Consider the following 15,318-nt stretch of genomic DNA (forward strand, 5'->3'; position numbering starts at 1 on the left):
CACTTAAAAAATTGTGGATTGTGGCTGCACGAATCCAAACCCTAGTCCTTAAATAGGAAACACAACTTTAGGAAGAGGTCCTTATAAACAAACTGGTTGGTTTAAACGCCTGGGGTCAGACCATTCAGACCTGTAGAGGTGAGAAAATGTCAACTCCTATCCACCTCCTACTGACCTGATAAAAATTCAAGTGATAGGCTAGGTCTCTGCTGACAACAGACGTCATGGAGGAACTAAATCCTGATAAGGATTTGATGTCTGAAATGTATGGTCAATTTAAAGAAATGGATTATATACATTAATGACCATCATTCCTCAAGTAAGTAGGATGGGGGAGATGCTTCTGGATCCGATACAGCGTAATGGTATGACTGATACACCCCAAGGGAGGGGAAAGAAAGAGGAAAGAGGGACAGACATTCTTACCTCTAGTCCTAAACTTACGATGCAATCGCTATTTTAGACAAGATGCTTCTTTTCTTGTTAGGGAGTTAGGTTCGCTACATAACCTGCTGAGCAACTACCACTGGTCCCAGAGACGTTGTGTTTCCTAAGAACTTGTAAGTATGTTCTTGAATATAGTGGGCTGTAAAGGTTGTCTGCCATTCCAAGACTCTGGCTTTCAAAATTTGTGCCATTAATAGGTTCTTTGTAAAGGGTAGCATTGAACCAATCCCTCTGACTTTGTCAGTGCCTACTTCAGCGGGTTCTGGATCCTCAGTCGACGTAAGATATGCTTGTACGATGGTTTCTTGAAGTCAGAAGAATATAGTGTTCTTGGAGATCTTCCTGAATCTGTCATGCCCTCACAGGACAAAAACCCAACTCGCCTAGATTATACGTGGTACCTTTAAGGGAGGAGATGGCAAAAGACTCACAGCTGGGGTAGTGAACAGCAAGGTTCTGAGTCTTTACAATAAATTAAGGAATGAAGAACAAGACCTTCTTCCATCCCTAGGTATGAAATGAGGATATTCGACATTCCATGAAGTTTGCCTATTTGTTTTGTTGAGGCCAAGCCAAGGAGGAAGACTGTCTTGTCAGATCTTTATCTGACACAAAACCTCTAAGGTTTGTCCGGGGCACTTTTGAGAGACCTGAGAGCTTGGCTGACGTCCCACGCAAGTGGCTCGAGTTCCCTAGGAAGAAATGACTGGTCAAAGCTCCTCATGAACATAGACAGTTACCTTGATGAGCAAAGAGCAGCATTTACGGAAGACGACACTCCATAGCAGTCCCCTTGATGAGGTTCGTGTCTTCCAGCCACTAAGCTAGTTCAACTGTTACTTCCAGGAACGCTGCTGACCAGAGTTGTTTTAGACACCACTGTAAGACTGCTGGTGAAAACCGATCACTAGTACAAGGAACGTAAACTCGTGGTGGCTTTGGTATGTCACTGCTCCTCCCACGAAATTATGCCGAGGAACTGTTCCAATTCTCAAAACACTTCTAAATTGGTCCCCTGTGCTACAGTGACTTATTTGAGGCATTATGACTGCTAGAAAGGAAGAGATAACAGGAACGTGAATTAGTTACCTGGTGATTCAGACGTTAACTATAATTGTGTGGTTCCCCATCATGGTTACTAATCATAAGATTACCGATCCTGATATTTCTGATCACCATACTGGGCTGATCCCATAGGAAATGATCATGAAGAACAAATATGAGGTACCCTATCTTGCTGGAAGCAAACACCATCGGAATGATCCCAAGAAGATGAAACAAGAAGGGAAAATGCACAAGAAACCCTTGTCAGTTGTGAAAGGGAAAGGGAAATCTCACAGTCTGTGTAATAAACGAGAACGACCATAGGTTCCTCTTCCACCAGTAGCGTGTAATGGAAGAGCTGAAATGAGGCAGATGGGAGAAGTTGATAATCATATTTGTGAAACTTGTGCATATAGAAGTTGGTACGTGTGTATGATTAGTCTTCGTAGATGGCTGTAAGCACAGATGATGGTAAACATGGAGGACTAAACACATCTAACACATCTCTTGGGGGATGCCTTTGAAGTTTGTGCAAGTGAAGGAATCACCAGTGTCCAGGAAACGTTCCTGGCAGGGGAGGGGCAAGATCATGGTTCCACTTCCAGACCAACAATGCTAATGCCTTCTCTTACAAAACTTGGCACTGGTAGCAGAGGCATGAACCCTTGTATCTTGACGCCTTCCCAGGAGTTGAGTTTTGACACAGCGATGTTCCTCCCACAAAACCAAACCATCACTCCAGAATCAAGACTGATCGATCATCCTGTGTTTCAGTGATTTCTTTATAGGCAAGTATCATAAGCTAATTTTTGGTTGTCATCTCTTGAACTCTGCAACATGCAAAGGGGAAGTAACAGTAGGAATGTGTACCTATATCTCTTTACCAAATACAGTTTCTCTCTTTTGGAGAAAGAGATCATCCAGGAAGGGGGAGGAAAGGGGAAAAATGTTTAGAATCCATGTTTCTTCTCGGCCCTCACTCCCTCAGGCACCTGACCGAGAACAGGTAAAAGGAGTGAAAACACACACTTATAATGGCAGAACACCTCCATAGTGTTGCGTGTGCTTATATTTCTTTCCTCTAAGGAATAACTCTCAGCACTTACTCTCCCATAGAGAGAGAAATGGTAGGAGTTACGCATACGTAAAAACTTTGTGAACTTCTTAGCGAAGATGAGGCAGGGGAGAAGGGAAAATTTTAAGTTCTTCACTGGATTCTGGAATGCCAATAACAACACTCTCACGGGAATGGAGACCACAACAGTAGTACAACCAGGTGTCTTTCAGGATTGGCAGACACTGAAGAAAAGGGAGATACCTCTTACTTTCAGACTCAGTGGCAGAGGAACTCTTCTTCCAATGAAGACCAGTGATGTCCAAAGAAAACTAATATTCTTAGGTTTACATTGTCATCATTGTAATGGCCCCACAAGAGATAGAACAGCAACAGACATGCCATCCGACAGGAACAAGTACAGTATATTGGATTCTGGCAGGTAGAACAGAAAACTGTTACACAATTATCAATATTGTATCAAGAAACACTACACATCTTTAGCTTCTTCCACTAATACTCTCCGAACATAAACATCTGTAAGATCATTTATTCAATCTAAAAGAAAAGTCAAAAGATCAAGACAGCCAGATGAGTATGCCGAAAAGCTTAACGAACATTTTCCAGCTTTGCTTTATTTATACTCCCATTACGGTCAAAGGTTTGTATTACATGCAGAAATAAATATAACTTTCATAAAAAATATCTTAAATTATTAACCAATCTTATTGAGCACAGAACTGTCTTATTCCTCACTATAAGGGTTTGTTCTTTCATGAGGTAATAACTGGAGCAAGCTAATATTGTAGTAGTTGGAAAGCTGAGAAAGGATAAACCACAGGTAAGAGGTGAAAAGCAAATCAAAAAATTGTGCAACTGGTGTACAAAATGCTGCGTATAAATTTTAGCATCTAGTGTGGGCCACCCAAGGGACATTAGAAGTAGTAGTAGTAACCAAGCTACAACCCTAGTGGGAAAAGAAAAGCAGGATGCTATAAGCCTAAGGGCTCAAACAGGGAAAATAGCCCAGCGAGGAGAGGAAATAAATAAACTACAAGAGAAGCAATAACAAATAACAACATTTACTGAGACAAATCTTTCAATATATAAAATACATATAAAAATGTTATTTTTATTAATAAAATAAATTTTTGAATATACTTACCCGATAATCATGTAGCTGTCAACTCCGTTGCCCGACAGAATTCTATGGAGGGATACGCCAGCTATCACAATACTAGAAGGGGGTGTATTTACCAGCGCCACCTGTGGCCAGGTACTCAAGTACTTCTTGTTGACACCTCCTCAATTATTCCTCGGTCCACTGGTTCTCTATGGGGAGGAAGGGAGGGTCGATTAAATCATGATTATCGGGTAAGTATATTCAAAAATTTATTTTATTAATAAAAATAACATTTTTCAATATTAAACTTACCCGATAATCATGTAGCTGATTCACACCCAGGGGGGTGGGTGAAAACCAGTGTACAAGATTAAAGGATAGCTAAGTATCCCATATTTCATATAATCAGTTATCCACAATAACAATGAAATAATAAGTACCTGGTAAGGAAGTCGACTTGAACCGTTACTCTGCCTTTAATAAGATCGTCTTCCTTACTGAGCGCAGCGTTCCTCTTGGGAGGCTGAATCAACTCAAAGGTGCTAAAGTATACAGGGCTGCAACCCATACTAAAGGACCTCATCACAACCTTTAACCTTGGCGCTTCTCAAGAAAGAATTGACCACCCGCCAAATCAACAAGGATGTGGAAGGCTTCTTAGCCGACCGTACAACCCATAAAAAGTATTCAAGAGAAAGGTTAAAAAGTTATGGGATTATGGGAATGTAGTGGCTGAGCCCTCGCCTACTACTGCATTCGTTGCTACGAATAGACCCAGGGTGTAGCAGTACTCGTAAAGAGACTGGACATCTTTGAGATAGAATGATGCGAACACTGACTTGTTTCTCCAATAGGTTGCATCCATAACACTCTGCAGAGAACGGTTCTGTTTGAAGGCCACTGAAGTAGCCACAGCTCTCACTTCATGTGTCCTTACCTTCAGCAAAGCAAGGTCTTCTTCCTTCAGATGAGAATTTGCTTCTCTAATCAGAAGCCTGATGTAGTAAGAAACTGAGTTCTTAGACATTGGTAGAGAAGGCTTCTTGATAGCACACCATAAGGCTTCTGATTGTCCTCGTAATGGTTTTGACCTTTAGATAGTACTTAAGAGCTCTAACTGGGCAAAGTACTCTCTCCAGTTCGTTCCCCACCATGTTGGACAGGCTTGGGATCTCGAACGACTTAGGCCAAGGACGGGAAGGAAGCTCGTTTTTAGCCAAAAAACCGAGCTGTAAGGAACATGTAGCCGTTTCAGATGTGAAACCTATGTTCCTGCTGAAGGCGTGGATCTCACTTACTCTTTTACCTGTTGCTAAGCACACGAGGAAAAGAGTTTTTTAATGTGAGGTCCTTAAAAGAGGCTGATTGGAGCGGTTCAAATCCTGATGACATAGGGAACCTTAGGACCACGTCTAGATTCCAGCCTGGAGTGGACAACCGACGTTCCTTTGAGGTCTCAAAAGACCTAAGGAGGTCCTGTAGATCTTTGTTGGAGGAAAGATCCAAGCCTCTGTGGCGGAAAACCGCTGCCAACAAACTTCTGTAACCCTTGATCGTAGGAGCTGATAGGGAGCTTACGTTCCTTAGATGTAACAGGAAGTCAGCAATCTGGGTTACATTGGTACTGGTTGAGGAAAAACTGCATTGGCCTTGCACCAGCTTCGGAAGACTTCCCATAAAGACTGATAGACTCTGAGAGTGGATGTCGTCCTTGCTCTGGCAATCGCTCTGGCTGCCTCCTTCGAAAAGCCTCTAGCTCTTGAGAGTCTTTCGATAGTCTGAAGGCAGTCAGACGAAGAGCGTGGAGGTTGGGAGTACCTTCTTTACGTGAGGTTGACGCAGAAGGTCCACTCTAGGAGGAAGAGTCCTGGGAACGTCGACCAGCCATTGCAGTACCTCAGTGAAACATTCTCTCGCGGGCCAGAGGGGAGCAACCAACGTCAGCCGTGTCCCTTTGTGAGAGGCGAACTTCTGAAGTACCCTGTTGACAATCTTGAACGGCGGGAATGCATACAGGTTGAGATGGGACCAATCCAGCAGAAAGGCATCCACGCGAACTGCTGCTGGGTCTGGAATCGGAGAACAATACAAGAGGAGCCTCTTGGTCATCGAGGTAGCGAATAGATCTAAGGTTGGCTGATCCCACAGGGCCCAAAGTCTGCTGCAAACATTCTTGTGAAGGGTCCACTCTGTGGGGAAGACCTGACCCTTCCGGCTGAGGCGATCTGCCATGACATTCATATCGCCCTGAATGAGCCTCGTTACCAGCGTGAGCTTTCGATCTTTTGACCAAATGAGGAGGTCCCTTGCGATCTCGAACAACTTCCTCGAATGAGTCCCTCCCTGCTTGGAGATGTAAGCCAAGGCTGTGGTGTAGTCGGAGTTCACCTCCACCACCTTGTTAAGCTGGAGGGACTTGAAGTTTATCAAGGCCAAATGAACTGCCAACAACTCCTTGCAATAGATGTGAAGTGTCCTTTGCTCCTGATTCCATGTTCCCGAGCATTCCTGTCCGTCCAGTGTCGCACCCCAGCCCGTGTCCGATGCGTCCGAGAAGAGACGGTGGTCGGAGGACTGAACAGCCAATGGTAGACCTTCCTTGAGAAGAATGCTGTTCTTCCACCACGTTAGAGAAGACCTCATCTCTTCGGAAACAGGAACTGAGCCCGTCTCTAGCGTCATGTCCTTTATCCAGTGAGCAGCTAGATGATACTGAAGGGGGCGGAGGTGGAGTCTCCCTAACTCGATGAACAGGGCCAGCGATGAAAGTGTCCCTGTTAGACTCATCCACTGCCTGACTAAGCATCGGTTCCTTCTCAGCATGCTCTGGATGCATTCTAGGGCTTGGAAGATCCTTGGGGCCGACGGACAAGTCCGAAAAGCTCGACTCTGAAGATCCATACCCAAGGAGACAATGGTCTGGGATGGAACGAGCTGAGACTCCTCAAAATTGACCAGGAGGCCCAGTTCCTTGGTCAGATCCATAGTCCATTTGAAAATCTCCAGACAGCGACGACTTGAGGGAGCTCTTAAAAGCCAGTCGTCTGACGGAGCCGGACACAAGATCATGATACTGCTGCACAGTCTGTAAACTGTCAATCATGGGCAAGCGAGGAAGTACAGTGACAACCCGAATCTGTCTAGACTGTCTGGGTCGTACAGACAACTCCTTAACGGGTTGCTGAGGTTGCCCACTGCGTCACAACAAGTCCCTTCTGTTGGTTGTTGAACGTCTTCCCCGTGACACATTGACTCCGTAAACAAAAAATCCTCTAACAAGGACTAAGCTTGGACTGCATGTCATGCAACACAGCTCAAGGTCTATGGGAGCAGGTGTGGTAACAGACGGGATTAGCGGCTGAAGTGTAACCATTACCTTCCCTGTAAGCATGTTATGCTTAAATAAAAGTCCATAAGAGGTTATGCAGCTAAAGGCTCCCTCCAAATGACAGAGTCCTCAAGGGAATATCAGAAGGAGGGAGAAAAGAACTTTCTCATCTACAGGGACCTTATCCTAGAAAAGCTAAGTTCTCTGAGTGAGGGTTCACTGGTGCAAAGCAGCAGACTAGAAGGCAACGTTATGAAACTGCTTGACAGTCTAGTGAGTTGGCAACAACCCAAGATGTGTTGAGAAGCATGCGGTAAGGTATGCAGAGCATGATGTATGCAGAGTATGCTGTATGCAGAGCATGCTGAATGCAGAGCATGCTGTATGCAGAGCATGTTGTATGCAGAGCATGCTGAATGCAGAGCATGCTGAATGCTGAGCATGTAGGAAGTAGAGCCTGCTGTAAGCAGAGCCTGCTGAAAGGAAAGCAGAGCGTGTGCATGGCGTTTAACATTTCTCAGAAATTCCATGACCAGTGCTAGAGTGCTTAATGCATGCTTGCATGGGGTTTAAACCATGGTAAGCTGAACAGCAGAGTCAGAACGAGCTGGAACAACAACAGAGGTTTCCTCAACTTGAGGGAAAACCTGAGGTTCAGACTGCATAGGCTGAACAACAGACGGAGCAGAAGGCAGGTGCAAGGGTGAAGGAGGTTGACTCCTAGCAAGAGTTGCACCCAAGGATTGTACCAGCTGAGCGGAGGACGGAGGCGGAGTAGTCCGTTCCTGTTCCTGAGAGATGAGTGGAGCATGAGAAGGTTGCATGGTGTAGATGAGCTTGCCTAGATGAGGGTTGAACTCGGTGCAGCGCTGGTTGAGCAGACAGACTCACGGAGGGGAGGGGTTGTTGTACCCCAACCGAGAGTTGCACCACTGGAGGAGCAGCAAGGGGAGGAGGAGGAAGAGTGTAACTCTCCTGATCCCAAAGCAAGGGTTGCCTTAAAGAAGGCTGAGGCTGAACAACACTGTGAACAGCAAACTCCGAAAGTGGTTCAACATCGTACGCCTGGCAGAAGGAGCTGCGACTGGGTGCAGCGAGTGCAGGCGGGTGCAGCACAGGCTGAACGGGTGCAGGAGGTTGGTGCACCACCGGTGCAGGCGGGTGCAGCATAGGCTGAACGGGTGCAGGAGGTTGGTGCACCACCGGTGCAGGCGGGTGCAGCACAGGCTGAACGGGTGCAGGAGGTTGGTGCACCACCGGTGCAGGCGGGTGCAGCACAGGCTGAACGGGTGCAGGAGGTGGGTGCACCATAGGTGCAGGAGGTGCAACACTCTCAGCACGACACTCACGCATCAAGTCCGAAAGCTGTGCTTGCATGGACTGTAGTAAAGTTCACAACATCGTACGCCTGGCAGATGGTGCTGCGACCAGGCGGAGCAGGTGCAGGCTGGGCGAGCACAGGTGCAGCGAGAACAGGTGGAGGGAGTGCAGGCGGTGCAACACTCTCAGCCCGACACTCACGCATCAAGACCGAAAGTTGTGACTGTATGGACTGCAGTAGAGTTAACTTTGGGTCGGCAGACACTAAGGTCTGCTGAGGTAAAGCCTTAACAGCAGAGATCTGTTGTGGCAGAACCTTACTCCTCTTAGTCGGAGTGTAATCACTGCATTCGGGTTGTGAACTTTAACTTCGTACGTCTGGCATAGGTCTGGACTTAACGTTTAAGAAGTCTTGAGACCTGAGACCAGCGTTACTCTGCCTTTATTTTCTCCCCTAATCTCTTCTGCAGACGAGCAAAAAAAAAAAAAAAAAAAAAAAAAAAGGGCTCAATCGTCTGCGGGTGGGAGTGACGGTCTCGGTAAGACACGCCCACAACCACCGAGAATACTTCTGTGCGCCGATCAAGGCCTGCTGAACCCTTATGCCCTTCGACATTGCTTCTCCCCTGGGCTTGGGAGCTTGCAAGAGGTCCCGGACTGGGAGGACAACTGGCGCGCACAAAAGTACCCTCACGCACTAATCACTTATCACTTTGATTTCTGTTTGCACTTATTTCACTGAACTCGAAACTTTAAGTGGTTTGTACCTGAAATACGCAATTCTATCCTTTCTCAAAGTTAGTAATTGCTAAAACAGAATTACAATGTAACAGAAAAAAATAATGAAAGATAAATCAGTGGTTGGAAAGAGACTAAACACTAGATCACTCTAGAAACGTTTAGTTTCTTCCCCTAAAGAGACTAGGGAGAAGAGCCAAAAATCGATAATGACGTTACTCGTACGCCTGGCAGGCTTGAATGAAACGTTTATCCTCTTTCTCCCTCCGTCTCTATCTCTCTCTCTCTCTCTCTCTCTCTCTTGACTTAGAACCTGAGAGAAGAGCCCAATCATATATATCGTTAAAACATATTATTGTTAAAGGAAAAAAACTGAAAAGTTCCTTTATTAGGATCAAAACCATTAAGTTAAGAAAGAATGAACAAAACGCTAGACACGGTTACTCTTACTGCAACGTGAAACCGTGAACATTCTTTCTCTATCGTAACGATAGAGTGCAAGTTGAACGTTCTACAACTGCAGAGACAAAACAAAACGTTAGTTCAGCTTTGAAAACAGTACGAGACTGTCAAAGAAAAAACTTTCAAACTCTGTGGCGGAAATAGCATAATATGTTAACAGGTAAAACCGAAATGACGGGCTCAAAGTTTATTAACTTCGGTAAAAGACCGCCTACTATTAGGAAGGTCGAATATAAACAAATATAAAAATTAATTTTAATGAGTTTATAATAAAAGGAAGTTAATCGAAGAGGCCTATAAGAGGCGGAGAGATATAAAATAAATCTATAACTTTGTTACTATCTCTCTCTCTAGCAAAATTAAGAAAGAGAGTCTATACTCTCTTAGACACCAACACTTCCGTCTAAGGAAAGGGTCGGCCATTGAAAGGTGAACGAGAGTTCATACTCTCTCGTCACCAAAATTAATCAAATTAATTCCAAAAGCTAACTAAGCTAATATAGAAGTTTTCCAGTAAAGCGATAGCCGAAATCAAAGAGAAATACTTCACCAAAGTCGTGAAAATACTCCAAGAACATAAGCGTATCCCAGAACGTCTTGCCGGAAGCACGACAGAGGAATAATTGAGGAGGTGTCAACAAGAAGTACTTGAGTACCTGGCCACAGGTGGCGCTGGTAAATACACCCCCTTCTAGTATTGTGATAGCTGGCGTATCCCTCCATAGAATTCTGTCGGGCAACGGAGTTGACAGCTACATGATTATCGGGTAAGTTTAATATTGAAAACTTCATATATAAAAACTTCAAAAAAACATGAGAAAGATAAATGAGATAAAATAGTGTGCCTGAGTATACTCTCAAGTAATGTGGACATTACTATTTTCAAGGATTACATGAAGTCTCATGTAGTACTCTTATTCTATATAATCATATTTCATATCTAATTACTTTAAAATATGATAATTTCATCATGTTTTTCACTGTATTGCAGAGATCATGGTACATGATAAATGATACTTGACATAAAATCCCACTGGAAATCAGGGTCAAGAATTTTGAGCTATGAACCCCTGGCAAAGAGAAATAGATTAGCCAGGCACCAACTACTATGTCTAGATAGTCTGATGTTGGATCCCTTGTTCTAGGATCAGAGCAAAGTTTTCCATACTCCATAAACATCAGACCAATATATATGAAGCCTTATGTATTATCTTTTTTTTAAATTCATAGCTTGTGGCCTATAAAACTCAAAATGAATCAATGACCCATTACTAGAAAGTCGTAAGCCAGACAATGTTTTGGTAGATGAGACCAGTCAATAAGTGCTAGAGGAAAGAAGGAAAAGATATGAAAGGGGTGAAACATGAACAATGGAAAAGCCACTACACCATCTTGAATAAAAGATATTCAATATCAACCTGAGGCAAGCCAGTCATCCATGAACTTGCCTAAATATAAGAAAACTTAACAAAAGATTGGGAAGAGCCTTACTACTGTATAATGATATAGTGTAAATGAAAAGTGGGTGCACTGCTTTGTAGAAATTATACAGGAATGGGTTTGCTCGACTATGCCAAGAAAATACTGATTAAAGTACACAGGGAAAGACTAAGAAAACTATTAGGTAATCTGCATCAGCAGTTCTTAATGCCCTCCCTTTCTACAATCCTTTGTAGCTTTTACCATTACTATAATTACATCCAAAGGGCTTCAAGCTGATTCCTGATAGACACCAACATTTACCACAGTCTTCTGATACCCTTGCCCTTGCTTCATCAACCCACACTCCAACAGCATATTTTTGTCAGGAATAGAGCGATAGCAGTAAAAATCATCACTTTGCCTTTTATGTTTTTCAGAAAATGAGAAAGGTATAAAAAAAAAACACGAAAATGAAGAAAATAGGGAAATATAAAGTATAGTTATGGTATGATTTAAAAAAAAAAGTTTTCAAAAAAAAAAAATGAAAAGAAAAAAAAAATTTGCTAAAAAAAATGGGGAAAACCTGAATCATACATGAAAGTATGTAACTCACATTCTAACTGGCTGCAAACCATAAATACAGACAAAAAATAATTAGTCATGGCTATTACCAATGACAAGTAACACTGTCTAGCAAAGTATATATTTCGGCATTAATAGAATGAACAATTAAAATAATTAATTACCTTTTCCAGATAATGACCCCAACTGTTTTTCTGATACGTTGATAGAGTAATATGTAGTGAATGCTCGTTTTCCACAGCATGGCCCTGATGAATATATCCACGAGGAAAATATAAAAGATCACCTGGTTCTAAAATGGTATCTAATATTGGCTTTCCAATAATCTTGTCTGTAAGGTTTGGACTGGAATAATCTGGTAACACCTCATCATCATTCCTGTAACAATAGATTTGTCATAAAAAATTACTTTGAAGAAACCATAATAATTCATAATCCTGGACTTAATCTTACTAATATAAAAAATTTATGCCCCTCAAAATTCATGCAAAAGTAAATGGTGCTTGATATAATGATAAATATTTTGTTCTACAACAGCATGGGCCTTCCTATAGGCCTCAATCTTGCTAGTTGTAGATTTTCAATTCTGACAAACTGTTCTTTATACCTACTAATCATGTCTTCAGATATCTCAAATTTTGAGTTTTTTACTTTTTTTCCACCTTTTGGACAGCACATCTTACCACCAACTCTAATCCATTTATGAGTTGAAATTATAAGGTCACACCACATCAAAATATTTAGCATTTTCTTAGTCAATATCCATGTTTCTATTTCATATAGTACAGGCCTTATGTACCCACAATAAGCCTTTGGTCTCTACAAATTTGACATTGTCATTTTTCATTACTTTAGTCTTGTAATTTCTAACCATTTCATCCTTGCTGCTGCCACTATCCTCCTTAATGCTCATCTAACCCCTACATCTCAATTCAGTGTTTTTTCAACATAACAGAAATGTTCTCCTCTTCTTAGAGCTACCCAAATACCACAGTGTTCCAAACTCTTCTATCTTCTCCGCTTCTCATGTTATACATTTCAAGGATCTAAAATCTTACCCAATATACATTACATAATCCAGATGTCTTGTGAGACATATTTGGCACGAAGTACAGCACAGAGCACACTTCTAATACCCGATTCAGTTTTCTCTATTCCACTCTTCCACATTTTAAAGATAATCACTTCCTTCCCCTCAGTTCTGCTGTTAGAACTGTCATTTGCATACAGGTGTTACCAGAGAACCATTTCCAGCAATCTTTGGTAGTTTTCTCATTTATGATAATAAAAAAATATTTGAAAATGTGGTATAATTGCTTCCTCAGCATGGCACTTTACCAGGAATTGCCTAATTTTAAACACTGCTTCAGTTGTTGACCCTTCAGGCAAAAAGCAAAACTGACAAAAATAAATCTTTGCAAATTTTCTTACGTCTCTTCTGGCTGCTTTTCTAATATTTTCATTGCATGTACAAGATGTCTTATTCCTCTGTAATTTCCACACTACAGTTTGGGATACTCCTGTTACCTGTAGCAATTAGGTTTTCATACCATATGAAAAAGTCACAGACGTAAACAAAAAATCATTCTGATTTCATTGTCATTTCTTACCACAGGTGGTCCTAGTGCTTTTAATGCTTAGTCTTCCCAGGAACCCTTACATTCTCTATTGGTTAGTCTATCATACCACTATATTCCAGTTCACATTTACTTTCTACCTTCAGCAGCATTCATATTTCTTCCACATTTTCTAAGCTATATTGCTATCCTGAATATCCTAAAGCCACTATCATTCCAGTACAGTAGAAGTTAATTTTCTATTTTTAACTTTTTCAAATCCATCCTCTTTTTTGTGTAAACCTTATCTCTTCTCTACTTTCATTTGCCATACTTGGATTTCTTCTCTTCAATTTCTAACTCTACAACTTAATTCCACCAACATTCTCTTTCTACATATCTCTAATGTTAACCTAACACACATTTCTGCAGCTGTTTGCACGGCATTTTTCAGTGATTTAAACAAATAACTTTAAGATTCTATATTTGATATTCTGATAACTATATTTCTCAATTTTCTGCCCAGTATTTAAACAGTTTGTGCAACCTTTTCACATGCCCATCTATCCAGTAATGTTAATTTTTTTTTTTTTAAATAGCCTCACTGCTTGATCAAGTAATGAAAGCTGATATGCAGAGTAGTAGCACTAATGTCAAATTCCTACTTAAGGAGTGGAAGGTCAAACTGAAATTTTCTACTGTTGAGATAATTTTTTTTTACTCAAGCAAAACCTTAGTCACCACAAAATCAAACAAAATAATCAGTAATCATAATCTACAAACCAGTACTTTTAAAATAAAATAAAATAAATCACAATAAAGTTGATTTGAACTTTCTAAATAACCTAATGATGCAAGATATGTAACATGCACACAGACAAACCAAATGTTTTACTCATTGGTTACATTAAATTCTTGCAAATTAAGGATGCAAATGACCATTTTAAATGGGCATAAAGAGCTTTTAGACACATTTCATTGGCTATGCAATATTAATGACAAAACATACTCATATGGGGTATAAAAAACTCTTCTATAGCAATGTATAAAGGCAAAGAGTGCTACACAATTGGTTTAAACACATTACTATACCATAATGCTAAAGGCCTATCATGTTTTTCACTGTTATCCCTAAATTTGGGAGTCGGTTGCCTGATGCACCCTCTCTAATGCCTTCTATCAAAGGCCTATGGGCATCTATATATAGTATAAATAAGTTCAGTTTGTACAAGACAAAATGAAGTAGCACCAAGTTTGAATTCTAATGATTCCAGAGCCTCGAAATCTTTACAAACTTTTGTACATTCTACTACTCATCCGTTCCAATCCTACAATTCTACTCTTCATTAGGCAGCTAGAATGTTAGGCAGAAGATCGAGCAGATTTTTCTCTCAATATCCCTTCTCTCGCTAAAATAAGTACTTTTCATTAGTTTCATACTACTTATGTAGTTGGTGTGGTATATCATATGATTCCTTTACAACTCTGAGGGGGTTAACAAAGTTTCCATAAAAATGTTAAGTTTTTATGGCATTTTAACTTGAATAACTACAGGTTTGGTTAGCTTTCTGCACAGGGAAAGCACAGAGTTTAAATATCCGTTGTGAGAAGCATGATACCTCACGGTTCCTATTGGTAATTATGTTTCAAGTTACTGTTTATAGGAACAGCGTATATACTAAAAAGGGGTAAAACTTATACATTGTTAACAGAACAGCTGTCTTTTGTGGCTCAATAATGGTCAAGTAATTTAATTCTAGTCAAAAGGAATTACAGGGAGAAGTCAACGGCCATACCATATTGAAAACACCACTTCTCGTCTAGTCAGTACTTGGATGGGCGACTGCCTGGGACCACCAGATACTGTTGGCAATTAAATAGTTGTATTTAGTTTTATATTGATAAGTCATGCTAGCTTACCATCCAAGTTAATGATCAACCAATCTAGTTTTTAATTTATCTAACTTTCTTGGTTATTTTCAAAGGCCAGTGGGACTTCTCCTGTGGGCAGTAAGTTTGTCTTGCCTACCATTTCTTTAAAGTATCCTAATTAGTGTTTCTTCAGTAAGGGTTCTGAATATTCACTACACCTTACAGAGCAGAGTTCCTCCAGTTTGAGTCTCAATTTCTTAATTTACTTTATACGCTCTGCAGCTTAACCCTTACATTGCTGCAAAAACAGAGTTGGGTGGTTGGATTCATATAACCCAACTCTCGCTAAAGCAAGCACATTTAAACAATA

At 41.3% G+C, this 15,318-nt stretch overlaps 1 protein-coding gene across 1 annotated transcript in view; it reads right to left on the minus strand.

Annotated features, from left to right (window-relative positions):
* The window catches only part of NO66 (Bifunctional lysine-specific demethylase and histidyl-hydroxylase NO66), an 82,497-nt gene that overhangs the window by 21,168 nt on the left and 46,011 nt on the right, over positions 1–15,318 (minus strand). The window contains exon 8 of the mRNA XM_068361841.1: positions 11,685–11,898. Coding sequence (XP_068217942.1) covers positions 11,685–11,898 — 214 coding nt within the window. The remainder of the gene's footprint in view (positions 1–11,684; positions 11,899–15,318) is intronic.

This window comes from Palaemon carinicauda, chromosome 38, assembly GCF_036898095.1.
Source record: "Palaemon carinicauda isolate YSFRI2023 chromosome 38, ASM3689809v2, whole genome shotgun sequence".
NCBI classification, from domain to species: Eukaryota; Metazoa; Arthropoda; class Malacostraca; order Decapoda; family Palaemonidae; genus Palaemon; species Palaemon carinicauda.